This window comes from Ornithorhynchus anatinus, chromosome 9, assembly GCF_004115215.2.
Source record: "Ornithorhynchus anatinus isolate Pmale09 chromosome 9, mOrnAna1.pri.v4, whole genome shotgun sequence".
In the NCBI taxonomy this organism is placed as follows: Eukaryota; Metazoa; Chordata; class Mammalia; order Monotremata; family Ornithorhynchidae; genus Ornithorhynchus; species Ornithorhynchus anatinus.
Window position 1 is genome coordinate 3,208,384 of NC_041736.1, and position 22,348 is coordinate 3,230,731.

Here is a 22,348-nt window from a genome sequence, read left to right on the forward strand (position 1 = left end):
GGGACTGTGTCCAACCTGATCAGAACAGTGTGTGACAAACAGTAAGTGCTTAGCAAGTATTATCATTATTATTATTATCATTATTAGAGAGGAAGAGGTCACACCGTGCTTTGGGATCCTTCCAACCAGAAGGTTTAAGGTTGCAAGTCATTCCAATATATGCTATTGCATCTTATTCCAAGGAAGTCATTTCCCCATTATTAAGGAAGGGACTGAGAGAATCGGACCCAAAGTCAGTTCTTTCCCTCCACGTTTTTTAAAAATGGAATTCGTGAAGCACTTACTAGGAGAAGCAGCTTGGCCTAGTGGATGGAGCACGGGCCTGGAAGTAAAAAGGACCTGGGCTCTATTCCCAGCTCTGCCACTTGTCTGCTGTGTGACGTTGGGCAAGTCACTTAACTTGTCTGTGCCTCAGTTACCTCATCTGTAACATGGGAATTAAGTCCGAGAGCCCCATGTGGGACATGGGAGATTTGGGACAAAAAACAAAGATCAACAGCCCCACTTTCCTGAATCAGACCCACCGCTATTCCAGCCCTTAATCCTGAATCCCACATTGTCCTTGGAATGCTAGGAGCCCTATCATGGCTGAAGAAAACGTTCAGAGTTGTCTTGCCCGCTAGAACCTCAAAGACAGAGATCATATCTACCGACTCCGCGGAACTCATCCCCCTTTACATTGTCATCTCATGGCGGGAAGGGAATGCGCCTACCAGAGCTACTCTACTGAACTCTACTGAACACGGTAAGCGTTCAGTAATAGACCGGTGGAATCTCCCGCAAGCACCTTGTCCACAAAGTAGGCACTCAATCCACACCGCTGATTGAGTGATAGATCGACTGATGGGGAATAGAGGAAGAGCAAGTAGTCTTTTACCCCCAAGGACTCAGATGATGAGTCCCACGGTCCACCCAACCGCCACGAGCGGGAATAACGAGCGGGAATACCGTTTCGTTCCCGAGTTTTGCCTCCTCCCCAGTCCTCCTCCCTCATCCCCTTCCCTTCGCAGCCTGAAGAAAGCGACCATCTTTTATGAATGAAAAGAGCAAAAATAGATCTTAATGACTGCAGGGACAGGCTCTTGACACAGTGAAAACGGGACGCTCGGGCCAAAAGATTTGATTTCCCCCTTAATTTTTCATCACCATCGCTCAAGCAGGAACATTCCCGGGGAAGACGGCAGAGCGAGTGGCCCCTTCTGGGTCCCCGCTGGGGCTCGATGTCACAGCACGAACCTTTCTGGGAGCTCTCTGCCTTTGATACACACAAAGAGGCAATACCTGCTCTCAGTAGACGCCCCCTACATCTTCACACCCTGACCTACTGAACATTCCTACCAGGGAGGGGCTGCCTCCCTGGATACCTCCTCAATGCAACCCAGCTAACTAATCTCTCGGCAAACACTCGCAGCAAACCTGAAGAGCCTAAAAAGTTTGGGAAAGGGGGGGCGCGTGCTAGGGAAAGGGGAATGAGGACTTTCATAGATAAAGCCCCAGACCCATCCACCAGGGCAACAGAATCTAAATTTAGTACCCTGCCCCCGCCGCCCCCCGCCCACCCACCCAAACTCCTTTTCTTTTCGAAGACTGCTGATTGTGAAAGGAGACCACTTCTTTTTTTTCCTCCTGGAGCTATTTCTCTCGCCTCTCCCTCCACCGCCGTTTCCCTTTATGTGGCGACATTCCCTTCCTGTCTGCTCCCAGCCTGTCTCCCCTACCCATCCAGGTAATGGAAAAGGCCAGGCCTTGAATAATCTCCCTCCGCAGCCCGTCTGCAGGGGAACCTTGCCTTTAGAAGCTTATAAGCACTTCCACAAGTAAACAGCTTCTTCCCACCGGCGATCAAAGAAAAATAAATCTTTCCCCCTTACCTAAAAAGATATGATTTAAGTATTTTTTCTTTTTTTTTTTTGAACAGCCACCCTATTTCTTAAAATGGATGACCGGTGAGAGGCTATCAGCAATCCCTCGATCTGGAAAGCCGTGCTTCGGTGCTGGCCAGAGGGACACTCGGGTGAACCAGAGGACCGAGGGTCTCTGGGAACACGAGCCTTTCGGAGGAAGTTGGTAGGCCGCGCTGGGAAGCATATTGTTGGGAATTTAAGGTCTAATATCTAGGAATAAACAGAGCATTAAATCAAGCAAAACTGTGACAAGGCCAATATGCACATGGTTGAGACTCCAGAGGCCCCTCCTGCTCTTTGTTCACAGCTTAACAAAACTGTGCCGTCACACCTCTTTAGTTCAACACTGCCTGTCGGAATAGACATCAGTAGATCAACCGACGCCTGTATACACAGGACTGGAAGGGACTTGAAAACCCGAGGATTACTTTACCTCGACTCAGCTAGGAGAGGGAGACGGATTTTAAATCATTGAGTAAAGACTGAAAAACAAAGATAAAAAAAGGTAGACGGGACAGGGGCTGGTGGAAACGTCGGCAAACACTTAAAAAGAGAAACTAACGGACTGCGTTTTGGCTGGGGTTAGAGAAGAGCGTGTTCTCTTTGAGGTGTTTCTCTTTCTTACCAGGACAACTGAATAGGCTTTTTGTATCTCGCTTCCCGTTGAGACCCCCGCTCTCCCCCCCGCCCCCAAAAATGGTATCGGTGACATTAAAAACTAAAGATCTGCTGCCGCTATTTTCTTCAAGATGGTTTGGCCTCGTTTTTCCCGACTGAAAAATGTGCTTATGTTATCATGATCTGAGGGTGTCATGGGATGAAGGGGAAAATGAAATCACATATTCGCAGAGATGTTTGTTTTCATTCAAATGCAATTATCTCTGCATATGAGCATCCTTGTTTAGCTGACCAAAATGTATTTTCAGGAATGCGCTTAATTTTCTTTAAATCTGCAATATCTGTTGGTCCCTGGCCTGGCTAACATTGACTCTGATTCAGAAGGGAAACATAAGAAAATAAACTTGGTAATGAAAAGGAGTACAACTTTTCCTGGGGCTTACTTAACCATCTCGAAAAGCTCTTTTTTTCCTCTCTTCAATATGGCCATTCCATCTCGTTTTTGTTCCTCCACACTTCTCTCCGGGTGGTTCTGCAGAACTTTATTTTGTTCCAGTTAGACCCGACCGTGCCTCTTCTGGCATCCAATCAGGTTAAACCAGAGGTCACATCTTCTAGAACAGGGCTAGAACGCTCTAAGTCTCGGAAACACTGTGAGGTGTTCTGTCTCTCATTATTTAGTCCTCTGGGTTCTCCCAACCTCGGTCACTGTTGGGATCTAAGTGCTTAGCATGGATCTCTTCTTTCCTCTAAATTTGAAAAGCTGAATCTCTCTCTCTCCTTTTTTCCCTCTCCCTCTCTCATTATCTCTCTCCCTCCCTCCGATACCTTGACAGTGGCATAGCTGTCACGGAATCTCTCAGTCTCTCTCCCTCTCTCTCGGTCTCTCTCCCTTACTCTCCCTCTATATCTCCCTCACAATTTGTCTCCCTACTCTTTTCCTCTCTCCCTCTCTCTCTCATTCTCCCCTCACTATTTCTCTCCCGTATTCTTTCTCTGTGTCTCTCTGTGTCTCTGTCTCTCTCTGTCTTTCACTCTGCTGATGTCAGTTTGCTGCTTGCACTTTAGCTGTCTCCTCCTCAGTCCCTACCCTGTCAGTTTCTGGCCTGCCAATTTCAACTTGAAGCTTGACTGGGCTGATTTGATGCAAATTCCTCCAGGGAAAACCCTGAAACTGATGAACAGTTATGTCAAGTCGATTTTGCACCATTGGGAAAAGGTAACCTCTGAGAGGAAAAAAAAACAACAAGGTTAAAGAGACAAGGGCTTTTCACATGTAATACCACTGCTGCACATCTCCTTCACTGTTTACCATCCCTCAGAAATTGTAACTGTCAGAATTAGTCCTAATTGCAGATGCGAAAGCTGCCATTATAATAAAAACATAGGCAGTGCAGGCATTAAATGTAGCAGCCTAATTTGTGAGACTACTGAAAAGGTAGAGTAAATGAATATTTCATTACTTTAATTACTAGGGACTACTCTTTTCTTGCTGTCTTATGATAAGTGTTGCTGTAACTAGCAACAGCAAACAACCAGTAAAACATAAAATGCAATAATAGTACTGCTGTCAGGATCGCCGCTTTAAAATACGAGCGGGGAAACAATATAATGCTTTATCTGTTTCTTGGAGATCGCAGAAGTCGAAGATGAAAACTCATTTGGTGCCCCAAAATAAAGGGATAGTGAAACAATTTGGAGCGGGAGAGAAAGATGGTTCCGGGAAGATGGGTTTTTTTTTTTCCTTTTTAACACTCAGAGCACACTGGGAAGCGGGAAGGAGAAGACAAATTTGTGAGCTTTTTCAAAGGTGAAATTTAGTTCTGTGCATCTTGATTTCTTGATGTTAAATAAAATGCCATTTGGAAGCCAAGCAAGAGGGAGGAGAGAGCTGGAGATTTTACAGTCATCAGATGGCCAAGGTGGAGAAGGAAGTTACAAACTAGCAGAAGTTTGGAGGATCAGGACCGGTGAGGTGGAAAGGGCCTTGAGCAGGCCTCCCTTTCAGCATCCGGTCTCCTCCGAATTGTGGCATATCAAAAATTCCTCAGCCTTGAGGCTTCTGAAATCCCCAGACGTCTCCACACGCGTGTCAATCTCAGGTGTGGGGGACGCTTGAGGGGCAGGGGTAGAGGGAGGGAGGTTAGATTGAGGATGGTGTTAGAGGAGATTGGTAAGACTGGTTGAAGCCAGCCTGTCTCTGCATTTATCACCCTGTCCCAGAGGGGGTGTTTGTTCGACATCGCAGTTTGACAACACGAAAACAGTGAGGCCAGAAGCCCTATCAAAGAACCTACTGACACGTATCATTTGTGGTCTGGTTTCACAGGACCAAGCTACCTCACACTCATCTGCACAAGTGTAAAACTCCACACATTTCTACGTGTTTGGGGTAATTTTAAACTTTCTTTTTATATTAGTACAGTAAATACCACTTGGAAGTGGCACTCACATCTCTAAAATACTGTTTCGGTTTCATAATTTGCCATCAATTTGATTTAATCCATGTTGGAGTTAGTGATACCCAAGGAGAAAAGAAGGGGCGGGGGGAGAGGGCAACAGTTAAAACGTGCAAAGCTGGTAAATTATTTCAAATAATACTCTTAAACCTTAGATTAAAAGGTCTAGGTATGAGGTGTCACTACACCATTGGGGATGGGAGGACTCTCCTGTCGATAGAACCCTCTCAGAAGAGAGTTGTGTTGTTGAGGGGGCATCTGATATTGCTTTCTAAAACGGTTCTCTTTGAGAGAAAAGGATCTTGAGCAGCAGAAAGACGCTGGAATGTAGAATCCTTCAAGCCTGGATGTGTGTGTGTGTGTGTGTGTGTGTGTGGATGTGTGTGTGTGTGCGCGCTTGTATATAGGGGGCGTGAGGTGGGTGAGAGGGATAGGGACATGGGTGGGGACTGTAGGAACATGTGTATGTTTAATTTCCCAAAACACCCTCCGTAAGGATAATGGGAATTATTTTGAGGACACACCCACTTTTCCGCAGAAACCCCCCTTCTTTTTAACGAAAGGCATCTGCTAACTTTCTTACACATGAACCACATCTCTTCCAACTGCTACGTTTCGTGAAATAAAATGCCTTCCAGTAAATGCGCTCTGAGTCTGAAATAGAAACTTATGTACTCGCAATAAGAGGGAAAGAGCAAAGTTTCTTTGATTGCAGCTGCATGAACACTAAACAACATAAATACAATTATAGCCTACAGATGATTAGAACTCCAACTCTAGACCACATTAACAAATGACTTGAACCAGAGCATCTGAAGTGGTTGAAATTCACCCACTTGTTAGAGAAAAAGCAACCCAGATCTTAGATGCCAAAATATGTTCATCTCTGGATCTGATATCGATTCCCTTCCTTACGGACGACCCGGTTAGGGGTCTTCTTGGCCCCTCGACAGCACGAGAAAACGAGGCCCTCCGAGCGCTACGGTGGGAAGAGAAGAGATGGTCTTTACTGGGGGAAGAATCGGTCCTGTGAGCAGTGGGCCAGGAGAGAAGAGACGTGCGTACCTCAGAGAGGGAGCTCGGCACAGTCTTCGGGAGAGGAATCGTGAAAAAGGTCCACCACCCTGCGTCCCGGAGAAGCCCGTCCTACCGAATACCTGTCCAAAAAAAATGCATCTGCCTCCATCTCGACCCAGGCCGGTTCCAGCCACCTCTGGCCGTACCTTCGTTTCGGGCACTAAGGGGCTAGAGACTGTCAAACATCCGGAGGGTGCATCGATCGCTCGATGAAAATGACAACGACACTTCATACCCGTTTATGATTTGACTTAGCAATCTTCGAGGTTAGCTTCGGATGCACTCTCAGGGTATAGAATTATTCATGCATGTTTTGGGACAGATATGACTGGGGAGCTTCTTGAAGGGCCGTCGAAAGAATTCAACAGGGCCCAGAAAAACGAAGCCCGAGTGCCAAAATGGCCCTTCTACATTGCATTTCTTTCCAGGGATTATATGGAGATTAAAGGACAAATCACCTAGAGTCTTAATTATACAGCCGTGGGAAAAATGAAAGGTAACTTAAGTGGGTAAACTAAGCATGTCTGTTGCCTGTTCCAACCTCTCGAAGCTACTTCAGACCACGCCGGCACGACTCAAACTCGAAACACAGCCCTCGCCGAATTTCGAAGGAACCTTCTGAAGCCCGCGGAAAGAAAGGCACCTCAAATTTGTGCTCTGTGGGATTCTTCACCCCCATCTCCCCCTCTCAGCTCTGCCTGCTTGCTTACCCAAAGCCAACACTTTGTTTCTTCGAAGCAAACGGCGACTTCTCCTGAGTCCCTCTGCCCACGCTAGAAAAATAACTCGTGTGGTTTTGATTAGCGACCATGCCTTTAAGCCTCCCTGTATCCATCCCAACAAATGCATTCGATAAGGCATTGCTCAGCCTTTTCATTTTTTCCCCTCCGCTTTCTCCTCTGTTTTCCTATCGCCCAACTTTCCTGTCAGGAGCCTAAAGAATGTGCGGCCCCGACACAACTGCTGAGAGAGGACAAAGTTTAACTCCTCTGCTGGCAATCGGGGAATAATTCATGGATGGATCCCTAGCAAACGATATGATTTGCTAAATTTTGCTCTTTGATTTATATTTATGTGCTCTGCTCCTGCTAAGGTTTTGCCAACTTCAATTAGATCATGAATGAGATCAGTTTAATTCAAGCCCCAAACTGTGACCTACCATGTTCTGAAACTGCTCAAAAACTCATTTTAAGCCTTCCTTTGCTTTGAAAAGGAGGACTGCAGGCTCGGTGGTTCATGCAAATAAAATAAAACTTAATTATTGGATGATTTGGCAAAGGACGTTCTTGCCAACCGCCGCTCCATTCCAACGGCTATAGCGTTGGCAGAATGCATCGATTTTGACTACAGGATTTCCCCCTTTCTACCCCCTTCCCACCTCCACCTCCTCTCTCTCTCTCTCTCTGCTCCTCACCACTACACACACACGCACACACACAGAGACACACACACTCACACACACACACACAAAACCCTCTTCCTCAGGATAAGGCCGTTGGTTCACTGGGTCTAAAGGCAAGATATCTTTCGTCGAACCGAACGGCTCGCTAAAGGGGGTTATCCTGTATTTTAAACTCCGGTTCAAAACTGCTGCATCACCTTCACCTCCAAGGGAAATGGACCTACCCTGTCAACTCACCAGGAGGCTTGTGACAAAGAGAGCTCACAGCTCGACACACGGTGTAACAACATAGCAAACACCTTCAATTCTGTCATGTCTCATACCCTTTCCTTTCTCACATATTTGTGCCTGCTCTAACTGACACCTACACTTTTTCCCCCTAACTAAATAAGGCAATCTTGCTCAAACGAAAATGCAACACCTGTAGAAGACCCACAAAAAATAGCTTCTCCATTCCTCACCACCCCCCCCACCCCCCGACAGTTTCTAACATGGCTCCTGAAGACATGACCCATCTCAACATCACGATGGGCCGTTGGAGACATTCAATGTGTGTTTTGGGTGGGGGGGGGGGGGGGCTCACATGATTGCTAGAGGCTTCAGAGATACCGACACTTGCCTCTTTTAAAAGATGTGAAAGCAGAGATAATGTGAATGCCTACATTGTACTCTCACAGATTTGCAAGTTTCAGAGGTTGCTCCCTCAGAAGGCACCAACATAGCAGCTTCGTGGACCTGATTCCTCTCATGCTCAGAGTATTTTCAGCTCCTAAATTCTCCCAAGCCACTTCTCCCCTGCCCAAGTCCCCCTTTCCCCCCGTGTCCTCCCCTTCACCCCCCCCCCCAGGCCACCTCAGAAGTGAGGAGAGCAAAAGATCGCTCTGCAAAAGTGGTTGCTTGAAATGTTTAAAAGTGCAGCTCGATTTGGGATTTTTCTTCTCCCCAGTTGACTGATTATGAAATGACATTTCTAGGGCCCGGAGACAGAGGGCCAATTCCACATTCTTCAGTTCCAGGGTTGGAAAAGAAACCAAACTGCCTTCTGCCATTCCAACCCACCAGATTCTCTCTCGTTTGTCAAAAATCCAACTGCTCCGAGCACAGTTCTCCCTGGGACCCTTTCAAAGACGGCCAACGGGAGCGCCTTCTCGGCCGAGGGGAAGTGAGTGTAGGGTATGCAAAGAGTTAAAGAGTTCCCCAGCATCAATTTGGTAGGTTAATATCGCAGCTGCCTGGTAGACTATTAGCCCAACACCTCACTTAACAAAAGCCTCCTTTTGCAAAAAGCTCCCTTCTTTCCTCCAAGTGTCCAAAGGTGTTTTAGTGAAGTAAATCTGACTAAATCCTTCACTGCCTGGGTCATGGGCAGGGGGATGGAAGGTGTAGCGATAATCTCTTTTTTGTAAATTCTGTAAATCTTCTGGGAGAAAAAAAAAAAACACCCAGGAATCTGTGTCACATGCTTCTATTCAACTTGTAACATCTCGGTTAGTTTTGCTCGTCTAAGAGAAATCTGCCACAACAGCTTATAGGAAAATATGGGTCCCTCTTTCATTCCAATTGCACAAACTGCTCTCGGAGTAAATTGCTGCTCTGAAGTTGTTGTGTGTGTGTGTGTGTGTGTGTGTTTTTAAGTGCATTTAATCTAATTGCTGGTGAAAAACTGTTGGTATCTTAAAAGCGGTTTCAGACAAAAATGACAGTTTGTTAGGAACTAGATAGTGCAACAGCGCTGAAGACTTGTCACGTAATAGATTTCTGCCCTAGCTGAGGTTTCTTTGCACTACCATTAACGGCACGTTGCTTTTACATGTTGCAGAGAGAAGAAAATAGCACGGTAAAATCTGACAGGTTTCACTGAAAGGATTGAGAGAGTTCTCAGGAAGCTGGAACCTTGTATGAATAAACTTTCTCTTAGAAAGAGAAAGTGAGCTCAACCCCAATTTGGAAACCACGCAGCCCGAGGTCAGAAAGACACTCACCCTTGCTGCCTACAACCTTTAGGTATCCAGACCCCCAAACAGGGGGAGAGGTGGGGAAGAAATAGGAGAATATGGGGTGGGGGGGGGGGAGAGGGAAGAGACTCAATACATCCGAAAGGGGGAGAGAAGGAAAATGGAGGAGTCTTTGATGACTCCTTCAGATTTTTATTTGTTAAATGTATCCGGGGAGGGATTTCTTTCCTGGCTTTATTTTGTTTTTTATTGATTTCTTGGGGAAAGAGGAATCGTCTCGCGAGGAAAAAAAAATAAGAAAAAGAAAAGTTTTCCAAGCATTCCACCGGCCTCAGTCTGGAAGCCCAGTCCTCGGTTGCCCTACCGTCCCCCCACCCCCCGGCCACGAGAACTCCAAATCCAAGAGCCCCAGCTCCCTCCAGATCACTTCCTGCCTCTCTCCTCCCATCTCTCTCCTGGGTCCTCCCTCTCCCCTGCCCCTTCTCCAGCCCACCCCCCGACGCGGGTCACTCTGAGTAAACAATAATTGCAATTAAAAGAAAATAATAGGCGGCAGTCAAGAGCTGGAAATCCACACACCTGACCCTCCGCTGAACAGGACCTGCTCAGGAGAGGATTGATCTCTTCCTGACACCTTTTACCTCAAGTGTTAGCGCGACTAGCCATGAATAGTACAGACATCCCATCTTGCAACACTATCTGCCTGTCAGAAGGGCCAGGGCCGGCTTGCCACAGCAGGAGCTATATAAGGCTTGTAACTAGGGGAAGCCCAGCAAACAGCCACAAACACCTTAGTTATTTTATTCAGCCTCCACCCTGTTCTTTTTTCAAAAATTTTTATCCCTCCTCCTCCTCCTCCTCCTCCTCTTCTTTCTCTTCTCTCCCTCTCTCTTTCTCTCTCTCTTTTATTTTTTTCCTCTTTTCATCTTGGCTTTCTGTGGCAGAATGCAAATGTAGCCTACCGGCGGTGAAAGGGCTGAATTGTGATTAAGAAGAAGAAGAGTTCCTTTCTTTGTTCTGCCCTCAGGGAATGTTTACTGGGAGAGACATAGCGGATCAGATATGAAAGACATTCAGGTCAGCATTGATGTGAGCGAAAGTGAAATCATACCTAAGGCACTCAAAAGACCGCCGTGTCAGGGGTTCGGCTAACGGTGCGTCTACTGTGGGTGTCTTTCCTGGGAGGCAAGAAAAAATATCTTTTTTTCACCGACCGGCAATTTGGGTTTATTTTTTTTTTTTAATAAATCGACTATAGCATGGGAAAGTTGGTTTTTTTTTTTCCTGTTTCCCTCCCTTCCAGAGGCCACAGCGGTTAGGGGATGGCTCTCTCCTGAATCCTAAAGAAGATAAATTGAGTTGACTTCCAGTCTCCCCCATCTAAAACGGGAAGCCCCCCGCAACACACACCTATTTATTTTTTTTTCTACTATTGCTTGTTTCTGTGTGGAAGACGTGCTTCCATTTCGACCACCCAGCACGTGGGAGACGGGGCACTTGAGATCTTTTAATTTTAATTTTTGACAAATGCAGAGATTGTATGTAATTCTCTATGCTCTCCCTCTCTCTCCCTCCACCACTCTCTCGCCCTTTCTATTTTTTTCTACTCCTTCCCCTCAAACTTAACCTGTGAAAAGAGCCCACCCTATCTTTCCATCGGGGGGGGGGGGGGGGGATAACCCATCACCTATTTTACTTTACAAACTCCCGGGGTCACTGGTGACTATCAGCTCCAAATGACTGTCACCTTAGGGAGAAGTACTTAAGAACTAGCAAATGCTTCCAGAAAGTCTAGGCACCGTCATCATGTTCAAGGAAAAAAAAAAAAAACGCCTGATTGAAAAAAAAAAAACCCTTTTATTTATTTTTTTTAAAGTTTACACTTCCCACAGCCTAAATATCCTTTCAATAGATTTTTTTTTTCCAAGTGGTAAGTAAGGCTGATGCTGTTGGCATAAACAGAACTATGTAAACAGATACAAAATTCACAAATTGCAGCAAGCAGACAAATAATCGGGAGGTGCACTAGTTTGTCATTTTTCAAGAAAAAAAAAACCCCAACAAAAACCACGTTTCATTTTAGAAATCCTAAAGAAGAGTGAGAAACGGGGATGGGCTGTATTTTGGTAGGCTGAAAGCAGAGTTCTCCCCGCTTTGAAACATTTATTCTTTTCCATCCGTAAAGTCCTGGTGCAAAGAGCTGATTTTGGTTCCGTTTAACGTTTCATTCAATTGGCCTTTAATTCGGTATATTTTCAACTAGTGTTTATGCCTCCCAGATCTTTGCCCCTTTTTCTCTGCTCTCTAAAAGGGCAAATAGAGAGTAATCAAAAAGGTGTCCGACTTGGACAGTGACACAATTGCCCCCTTGTGAGAAGGCTGGAATGAATGGTGTAGTAAGGCACCCCTATACTAGTGACGTTATAAACATGTAAATGAAACACATTAGGGAGACAATCAATTGTCTGTGCGCACAGCAAACCTGCAACCCCCTTCTCTGTGACAGGCACCTGGAAAACCCTGGGCAGACACAAAGACTCTCTCTCTCTCCCTCTCTCTCTTTCTCTCTCCCCCACTTTCTTTCTCCCTGTCTCTTTTTTCCCACCCAGAAGAAAATGCACCTTTAAAAAGTACTGGATCCCTGCTGATGCCAAACACTGTTAGTTGGGGAAGGGGGTGGGTGGGAAGATGGGGGAAGGCCCTCCTTTCTCGGAATCCGTGCTACTGCATTGAGTCTCTCCCTTGGGCAGCCCCCACCCCTTATTTCATCATCCCCCCCCCCCCACCCGCCAAATTTCTCTGATTTTCTTATCCTAGAGAAATGGATGGTTAGAGGAGGCCGGGCATCATCCTCTGGCCCCGCGATTCCCAACGTAGCAGGGGGCATGGAGCTCGGCCCGACTCCTTGGGAAAGAAAGTCTGCACTGCGTTTCCATCCCCGGAGCTACTGGGAAAGTTTGGAGCCCATCGGATCCCCCCCCCCCCCAACGGACACCCTCCCCCAAACGTGCTGCCTAGTCTGAGACACCCCCTACACACACCCCTTCCCCTGGACCACTGGGCGTCGACAAGCAGCTAGCAGTGATGATGCTAATAATAACAGTAATGATAAGGAGAATCGTATTTGTGAAGCGCTTACTATTTGCCAAGCGCTGTGCTCCGCTCTGGAATAGGAGCCAACCGATGTGTGGTGGACGGCCCCCTCCCCACGCCGGCGACCCACCGAACTTCACCAACTCCCAGGTCCCACCCCCTGCCAGAGACAGGAGAGACCCGAGAGAGATATCTCTCCGAAGGGGTCAGGGTGAAGCCTTTGACCCCCCGCCCCACACCCTCAGGGCAGAGGTCCTCTCTCCTGATTGCTGCTGCGTCGTACTTGCCCGAGCGCTTAGTCCAGTGCTCTGCACACAGTAAGCGCTCAATAAATACGATTGAATGAATGAACTCTCACACACAGACACCAAACACACAGACTCTCTCCCCCGCAGCCCCCTCCCCAGGAAAGCGATCGCTTTTAGTCTCCCTGCCTCTGCCCTCCTCCCCCGGGATGGACACCGGCGTGGGTGTGTGTGTTGTGTTGTGTTGTGTTGCGGTAGAAAGGAACTAGAAACCGAAATAGCTGGGCCTGCCCTCCCAGACCCAGCGTCCTGAAGCCCTGAACTTTGTCCGTTTTCCTTTCCCTCGGAGAACGGAGAGGCCAAAGAAATCCGAGGGTTGCCGAACTGAAACTTCTGCAGAAAAGAGAGACAGAGAGAAAGAGCAAGGAGAATTCACATTTAACTTTCTTTCTTCCTTTCTTTCTTTCTTTTATTTCCAGGGAAACTTCCTTTCCCAGGCCCGGGAGACGCCAGACAGGGCCTGCTTGCTTCGTGGTGTCGCTTAGGTTTTAATTTTATGTTATTTTTAAAGCGGACAGCTGGCTCGCAGAGAGTAGGAGAGATGGGGGCTCACCCGACTCCCCCCTATCCTCCCCCCACCCGTGGTTGAGCTGCATGTTGCCAACCCGCTGCTTGGGAAGCAGCCGAGCACACCCAGCTGCGGTGTGTGTCTCTCTGTGTGTGTGTGTCTGTGTCTGTGATTGATTGGGGGGGGGCGGATAGGGTTAGAGGGAGACCATCCTCATCAGGGGTCTCTGGGTGCTAAAGAGGGTGACAGTCACAGGAATAAGATAGACAGGAGGAGAGAGACAGAGAGAGAGAGGGAGAGGGAGAGATGATGATGATGATTTTTTTTGTTTGCTGCTGTTCTGTTTTGGGTTTTGCTCCTTTCCCCCTCCTCCTCCTCCAATAAGAGTGTTGTAAAGTGAGTCGGGCGTCAGAGATTACCTGTCTGAACCTTTCCTGAAACCGACTCCCATCCTTGGCCCCACCGTTCCTCCCTCTTCCCTAAAAACACGAATAACGATGGCATTTGTTCCGCGCTCACTCTGTGCCAAGCACCGTTCTCAGCGCTGGGGCAGATACAAGGTCATCAGGTGGTCCCACGTGGGGCTCCCAGGCTTCATCCCCGTTTACAAAAACCGAGGCACAGAGAAGTGAGGTGGCTTGCCCAAGGTCACGCAGCAGAGTGGAGGAGGCGGGATTGGAACCCACGTCCTCTGACTCCCAAGCCCGGGCTCTGGCCACCGAGCCACGCTGCTTCTTGGAAACCTCGGTCTGTTGGCCCCCCCCCCCCCCGTTTTCAGAGGTCCCACTCAGGACCCTCCCCATCTCCTGGGTCCATTTACCCCCTGCCCCTCGCCCCCGGATAAACGGAAAAGGGACCCCCCGTGACTCCCCAGGACCTTCTCCCCTCTTAGGTCCCTTTCCTTGTCCTCCCCCGTTCTGCTCCCACCTCCTTGGGCCGCGTTATCTAATCCCAGTCTGACCGTCCTCCCCTCGCACTGACAGGGAGAAGCTTTGATCTTCCAAGCTAGTTGATCCTATTTTGTTCCTTCCCTGGACCTCGCCTTTTCCCAACGTCTCCCGAGCGCTCTCCGTTCGCTCGCCACACCCCGCATCCCCGCGCTGCCGGGGATTTCTATGGGATTCCGATAAGCATCATCATATTCCCTGTTATCAGCAAGGACACAAACTCAGAAGTGACATCTTTTCCATGAATCCAGGAGGGAAGAAAAAAAATATCCACTCAGTTCAGATAAATCCCGACAACTCCCACAGGTTAAGACACTGGGTTTAGGCGAGAGAGAGAAAAAAAAAAACAAAACACATTTTTTTCCTTTAAAAAAGGACCTAACCAAACCGCCACAAAAACAACAAACGACATAGACAAGCCAAAGCTTTCGTCTACCTGCCACCACGACCGGGGTCAGAGAGAAACGCAAGCCCCAGGAACAAAAGAAAAGAAAATCCACACGCGCGCCCCAGGACTTTTCGGGGGGCTGGGGAAGGATGCGGGGACACCAGTTTTAGGAGACGGGAAAGTGGCTCCTCGTGGGGGTAAGGGACGCGTCTACCAACTCTTCTGTAGACTGAACCCTCCCGCACGTTTAGTACAGTGCTCGGCCCACGGTAAACGTCCACTAAATACCACCGATGGATTAATTGACCGATGGGAGTAAGGGATTCCGGCGCGCACGGACTAGGAGAGGAGTTGGTGGAGTGACTTCTTTTTGGGAGGCAGAACATTTTCGCAACCGCGTTCAACTTGCCATCTCCCGCCGGGTACCTGCCCGACCCAAGAGAAGGGTCGGGGGTCGGGGGGGGGGGGTCAGGGGTCAGGGGTCGGGGGGGGGGCTGCCTGAGAGTTGGGACAGAGATGACATTGGCATCCCAAAGCTGCCCCTGACCATGGGCGTCTTCTAGGATCCTCCTTATCCCTTCCACCTGCAGGATGACCCTTTATCCCCCCTTTCCACAACTATCTCCAAAACCATCAGAGGGAGGGAAGGGGGAAAAAAAAAAGCTACGAAAAAACAGCCACCAAATCATCTTTCCGGCAGGAGGAGATTTCAGGGCGCCTACCTTTCGAGCGCCTTCGCGTTTCGGGCCCCCAAGAGCAGGGGAAAGAAGAGTCCGTCTAACGTGAGAAAATAAAAGACTCATCAGCCCCCAGGCCCCTGTTCTACAACGGAAAGGCATCGCAGCCACTGGGAGGAGGTGGGGAACCGTCGGGATTGATCGGAGAAAAATCAATAACCGACACTCAATAATAACCAAAAAAAAAAAAAAGAAAGAAAAGCAAAAAAAAGAGAGGGACCCAGGAGAGGGATCCAGGGTGAGGGTGGGGGAGAGGCTTGCGGGCCATTTGAATTTATTTTTATTTTTTTAGAGGGATGGGGGCGCGCGGGGGGGGGGGAGAAATCTCCCTAAATTGAACCAGCTAGGCGGGGTAGGGGAGGAAAAGGGGTCGGGAGCCCCCCGGAAGGGAGCAAGAGTCTTAACGGCCCCAGTCCCAAGAAGGAGCACGGATGGAGGAGATGGAGAAAGAGGTGAAAAGAGGTGTATATGTCTGTGTCTGTGCGTGGCTGCGCGCGCGCGCGCGTGTGTGTGTGTGTGTGTGTGTTGTCAAGCAAATGGATCAAAGGCAACACAAAGAGAAAGAGCAAAGCGGGACCGGCACCGCAGTTCCTGACTAAATTCCTCTCTCACTCCCCCATAGACACCTTTCACCACAACAAGAAAAGACGCGCGCTCGCACACACTCTCACACGCACACTCACACACTCACACGCGCGCACAAAACCTAGAGAGAGAGAGAAAAAAAAAACCCCGGAAATCTCTGGTCTTGGGGCTCTCCCCCTTCCTTGCCCCCCTACAATTTTTCTCTCCCCCATCCCTAGTCTCTCTGGAAAGGGGCTGAGTGAGGGAACGGGCGGATCTCCAGAGAAAGTTGCAGAAAGTGTGTGCGTGCTGGCGGTGGGTGAGGACCTATTTCTTTGGGCTTTTCCTTCGGCGGTGGTGGTGGAAGCAGGAGAGAAAGACGAGTGGGGGGCAGAGACGGGACCCCCCCTTTTTCACACACAGGCGCGCGCGCACACACACACACACACACACACACACAGAGGCCTGGGGCTGGGGTAGGGGGCTGCTAGGGACGGAGCAGACCCCGGTCACAACAGAGAAGTTTCCTTTCGAAATTCCTCCCTTTTTTGAAAAGTAAATTCCCTTCCCTCCTTCCCCCCGCCCCCTCCCCACGCCCCCACGCCAATCGCTTCTTCTCTTTCGGGTTCCCACGATTCGGGGAGGGGGGGATCTCTAATTTGGGGAATTTCCCCCCCCCCAACCCACCTCCCCCCCCCCACTCCTCCTCTTCCTCCTCCTCTTCCTCCTCCTCCTTTCCTCCTTCTCCTTCTCCTCCTCTTCCTTCTTTCCTGGTCCTATTCAAATGTCACCCTCTCCTTCCTGCTCTTCCCTGCCCCTCTCCCTCCCTCCCCCTTTTCCCCTCTCCATTCCTCCTTCCTTTATCTTCCTCTCCTGCTCCCCCCCCCAGCTCACCCTCCAACCCCCCTCCCCAAAACGTTATGACCAGGGAGGGCTCGGCGAGGCTGGGGGAGGAGGGGGCGGGTGATGATTTCTGACTATTTGAACAGTGCCGGGGGGGGGGCGATTGGCAGGTCCTGGAGACCCCCCACCCCCAGCCTTTGGGGAGTCATCTCTTGTCCCCAAAGGACCCCCGCCCCCCTCCCCAAACCCGCAGTCCCACGCGTCACTCCCGCGCGGATTGGGGGGGGGGGGGCGGGGGAGAGAGAAAGACCCGGGCGGGGTGGACTGGCTAACGGGCCCAGGGGGTTGGCTAACGGGCTAGCGAGGGCCAGGCAGCCGACAGCCACCGGGAGCGGCCGGAGGAGGAGGGAGAGACCCCCCCCCCCCACCCCCAAAACCCAGGACCGTTAGCCGGATAGCGGGCCAGGACTCGGACAGACACTTGGGCCGAGAAGAAGGGAGACGAGAAAGAAAAGTTTCCAGGCGTCGAAGGCACAGCGCACAGGGCAGGGTCCTTCTGCCCCTTCTTCCATGTCCTCCCCCCACCCCAGGACCCCCCGCAGGACCCCCACCTCCCCCTCCCCACCCCTCTCCTCCTCCAAAAGAGCCTTAAAGCGAGGGGGCGGGGAAGGGGGGATTTGGAGAGGGGCGCGGTGCGTCCTGGAGAGGGTTGAGGGGGCCTTGTGGACACTGACCGGCTCTCCGTCGCCCCCCCCCCCCCCAGGGACCTAACCCGGGCGGGTCGGTGTGTCTGCCCTGCCCCGGCCGGCTCCCGGCGCCGGGACCCCGGGACCCCGGCCCCCGGCCCCCCCGGCCCCCTGCCCCTTTCCCTGGCCGGACTCAACGAGCGCCCAGAGGGCTCGGGACCGGTCTCTTTCTCTCTCCCTCCCTCTCTCTCCCCCCGGCTCCTGCCGCCGCTCTCCCCCGCTCCGGTGGAAGCAAGGAAAATAATAATAATCCAAAAAAAAAAAAGATGGGAGAAAAAGGAAGGGGAAATACAGGCCAAAAAAAAAAAAGTTTGATGCAGAGAGGTTTGGAAGGTTTCTGTGGCGCGCTCTCTCTGGAGCGCGCTCTCTCTCCCTCTTTCCCGTCTTTCTCTTTTTTTTTTCCTTACCGTTTTTCCTCCTTGGATTGGCTTGTTTTCGCCTCTTACACCTGGGGCCATCCGCCATGATCTGCTGCTTCATTGATAAGAGTGGATCAGATGGCAGCTTGCATAGGCTCGCCTCCCTCCTGTAGCAGCACGCAGGCTCTAACAACCAAACACAGCGACAGGGTGGGTACGGGTGGCTCCCCATTTAAAACGCGCGGCGGTAAAGCCAGTCCACCGATCCCCCCCTCCAGCCCCCCACCCCCCCAGCCCCCCACCCCCACCACCCCCCACCCCCAGACCCATCCACGCACCGAGAAGGACTCTCAGGGCTGGGAGGGAGGGGGAGGGCAAGGGTTGGGGGGAGGAGAGAGACCCACACCCCCAAAAAACTTCACTTCTCTCCCCCCCTCCCCCCCCGAGCCCCCTCCCCAAGCCCCGGCCGCCTTCTGTTGTGAAGATTGTCCGGGCCGGAGCCGCGGAGGAGAGCAGAGACAAGAATTACATCTTCAAAATGACTCATAACTCATGACCGTATGAGGGAAAGCACTGGGTTTTTAGAGGAGCAAATTGAGCCGGACCATTTCCTCCGAAAGAGAAAAAAAAAAAAAAAAAGAAAAGGAAAGAAATGAACAAAAGTGCTCCGGGCTGGACCTAGCAACTTGTTGGGTTTGTTTGTTTGTTGGCTTACTTGTTTGTTTGTTTGTTTTATAAAAAGTCTGGGTGCCCGCTGATAGCAGCGATTCCATTTTACAGGGAAAGGGCTCTCTGACTCTCTCCCCCCCTCCCCAAATTAAACAAGACCCTTCTCTCTCTCTCTCCCCCCCACCCCCAGTGAGATTCTCCTCCCTCTTTTCACCCCTAGCAACAAGACGGGGGCTTCCCCCGCCCCCCCTCAATCTGACTCTGTTTGTTTAAGGATCTCTCCCCCCCCAACACACACACACACACACACACACATACACACACACCCTTCCTTCCCTCTTCAATCTATTTACCCCCCCACGGCGGGTCCAGTTAACCAGCCCGGTGTCATTCTTTCACGAAAGGAAACAGAAATCAAAACTACCTAGTGTACCACTTTCAAAGCTTTCTAAATAATCATATCCTTTCTGGCTTGTAAGCTTTTGTGCCTCAAAATGTGAGTGACTGTGTGGATGTGAGTGGGGATGTGTGTGTGTGGATGTGAGTGTGTGTGTGTGTGGGGGGGGAAGACAGGGACAGTGAGACAGAGACTGAGGCAGAGATACACAGAGAGAGAGGCAGAGACACCCAAAGAAGCCGAGACACAGAAGAAGGGACAAACGGACCGAGAGACAGGGGGAGAGATCCAGGGGGAGAGACCCAGGGACAGAGCTCTGTGCCTCTGAGCGGAATCTGTCAAAATTGGGAAGGGAGGGAGGGAAGGAAGGAAAGCAGGAGGGAGACATGGAAGGAGGGAATCCTGCTCAGGACCAGCCCGTGGATCCTGACACTAAAAGTTTCCCTGGGAGGGAGATGCCGGCGTAGCGGGGATGAGTCGAGCCCGGGAGCCATAAAAGATGTAACAGATGCAAACAGGGCAATTAACCCTCCCTCTCCTGGACAAAATCCACCCTCCCCTCGCCCCCATTGTCTGCTCCTCCCCTGAAAGATCGGCGGAAATCTGGAGAGCCCGGGATCAGTTTCCACACATTGGAGGAGTGTGGGGCAGGGGGGCCTGGAGGCGGGGGGGGGGGGGGAGAAGGGGTGGGAGGAAGAGGGGGTGCATTTTGAAAGCAGCCTGACTAACTTCAGCCCAGACTGAAATCTCAACCCTTTCGGATGGGGATCTTGGGGAGGTGGGGGAAAGGAGACCGGCTTGGGGCGCTTCATTCCTTCTCTGCGCCCTGGTCCCCGGTCCCAAAAGGATGGCTGGGGAGAGCCGCGCAGGTGAGAAGGTCTGGGGATGGGGAGGGAGTCATCCCCACCGCCCCGCCATCCCCGACCCCCAATCCCCCCTTGAACTCCCCGCAAGGGAGGAGAGCTCAGACTCGCTGCGAAGCGCTCGCTCTAGGCGCGCCGGGCCGTGCCAAGGACGGGCAACTGGGTCCTAAACTTTGCGCCTGCTGCGCCTGGAAAATGGGAAAGGGTCTGGGGGACCCAGGGGGGCTCGGGCTCCAGCTCCGGGCCTCCCCCCGGATCCCCTCCTCTCCCTCCTGCCTCGGACGAGGCTGGAGACGGGGCTCCCAGCTCTCCAACTTTCTCTGCTTTTTCATCCCTGACAGCACCGCTCTCTCCATCCTCCCCATCCTCACCCCCCACCTCGGTCCCCCTCCCCTTCTCGGGGACATAAAATAAAATAAATAAAAAGACCCCCCCCTCCCCTTCAACGACTTTTAAGTCTCAGCGATACTTTCACTTCTTTATTTATGATCGCAGAAGCAGGGGTCCTTCCAAACACACCTCCACACAAATATTGAAATAAAGAAATGAAACTCACTTAAGCAGACAAAATAGCCCAAACTTTTTTTTTCTTTTCTGCTTAGAAAACATTTTTTCTCCCGGCTGTGCTGGGTGGAAGAAAAAGAGGGGGGCGGGGAGGGGGGAGAATATATGGGGCGAGGGAGGGAGAAACTATTCCGAATTTATCCTGTTCACACTGGGAGAACTAAAGCCGGTGATTCCCAGGTACCCAGGCAAAGTTTGAGATGCTGACGGTAATTGTAGCCAACTGGAAAAAGCTCTAAAAACCCAACGGGTGCGTAGGTACTGTAGGTCTAGTGTGGTATATGCATGTGTCTGCGTGTGCCCAGACACTGGCACACGCAAATAGACAAACAAATATCTCCCCATCTCTCCATCTCGATGCATTAGGGGCATCGAGCTTCCAGGCAAACTTTTGGCTCCTTCTGAAACAAAATTTACTCACCGTCACCTGGACGGGCAGGTAGGGAGCAGGGAGTTGGGGAGGGGGGAAGAAAGAAAAATAATCACCATCCCCCCAAATAAAAAAAAAAATGTGTGTGCCGAGGGGGAAGAGGATCCGTTGAAAGGCCAATCTCTCCAGGGGCGAAAAAAAAATCTCCGAGCGCACCTGGAACACTCCACGGATTTCGCTTCTTCCCTCCAGTAGCACCAAGAGCCAGGAGGAGAAGATAGAAGGGGAGAGAGAAAACAAATAAAAGAGGAGGGGGGGGGGCGGAAAAATCATCCTAAGGGGGAAGGAGAAGAAGAAGAAGAAGCCACGTACCTGCGAAGTGTTGTTAGGAGTTTTGGCCAGAAATGGGGAGTGGAAAATCAAGCATGGAGAAGCCTTGGAGCCGAGGGAGGCAGATCTCGCCCACAGTTCCTGAGGGGGGCGAAGAGGGGGTCTTGAGCCCTTGCAAATAGTTGTCGGAAGAACCGTTATTCCCTGCTGGGCAGGTTAGAACTGGCCTCTCTCTCTGCCACTCCAGGAAACACAAACCTGGGGACGGACTGACGTGTTACGCCTCTTCTAATGACATTTTTTTCTTTTTCTTTTCTGTAGGAGAGAGGGGAGAGGCCCTGCCGCACGCGCCACCTATCTTTGTGGGGAGGAATAATTGAAGAACGCTAAACGTGAGCATCATGTGAAAACGTGATAGCCAAGTTTCTCTCTGAGAAAGGATCTGGGATAGATTATACCTTAAAGTCTCCGCAAACGCTTTAGTGGGAGAAATGAAATTCCACCTCCTCCCTCCCTCCTCTTTTTCTCCCTCCCTTTTTCCTCCTCCCCCCTCCTCCCTCTCCCTCCTCCACCTCCTCCTCCTCCTTCTCCTCCTCCTCCTCTCCCCCTCCTTCTCCTCCTTTCCCCCTCCTCCCCTTCCTCCTCCTCCTCCTCCCCCTTCTTCTCCTCCTCCTCTCCCCCTCCTTCTTCTTCTCCTCCTCCTCCTCTCCCCCTCCTCCCCTTCTTCCTCCTCCTCCTCTTCCTCTCCCCCCTCCCCATCTTTTTTTTTTCCTCCCCTCCCAACCCTCCCCATCCACCAAGATTGGGACATCTCTCCCCTCTCCACTAAAATCCTACTGGATACGAGTCGGAAAACGGTGAGCCTCATTCACAGAGCTGGAGATCTCAAAGAGGCGGAAAGTTAATGGGGAAGATCCACTGTCTTCAAGCGAGATCTCTCCTACCTTTCGAAAGAGATCTCCGGAGGCTAGTTTTTTTTGTTTGTTTGTTTTTGGGTTTTGGTTTTGTTTTTTTTTTTTTTGGTTTGTTTTTAATGCCCAGGGCATTGGGATATTTCTCTGCACCCTTTCCAGCAATCAACTCTATTGCACTTTCTCTTTCTCGGTTCCTGGGTATTTTCTTTTTGAGAGATGCCAAAACTAGAGAATACCATTCGGCGAAGAAAACGGATTTTTTTCACGCGAATTGCATATACATTCCTTTATATAAATATGAATATATTTATTTCTAGACAGACGAACATGCTGATG

The 22,348-nt window shown here is 50.5% G+C and overlaps 1 protein-coding gene across 3 annotated transcripts in view; it reads right to left on the reverse strand.

Annotated features, from left to right (window-relative positions):
- Positions 1–21,566, reverse strand: part of ZEB2 (zinc finger E-box binding homeobox 2) — a 165,214-nt gene extending 143,648 nt beyond the window's left edge. Inside the window, exons 1-2 of one of the 3 annotated variants that reach the window (XM_029072400.2) lie at positions 21,141–21,566; positions 17,954–18,091 (exon numbers count right to left, since the gene is read on the reverse strand). In XM_029072400.2, the coding sequence (XP_028928233.1) occupies positions 17,954–18,026 (73 nt within the window). In that variant the 5' untranslated portion in view covers positions 18,027–18,091; positions 21,141–21,566. Of the gene's footprint in view, positions 1–17,953; positions 18,092–18,243; positions 18,263–21,140 lie in introns of those variants that run through there. The other 2 variants (XM_029072398.2, XM_029072399.2) reach the window with 2 other exon arrangements.
- Between the last annotated feature and the right edge of the window lie 782 nt (positions 21,567–22,348).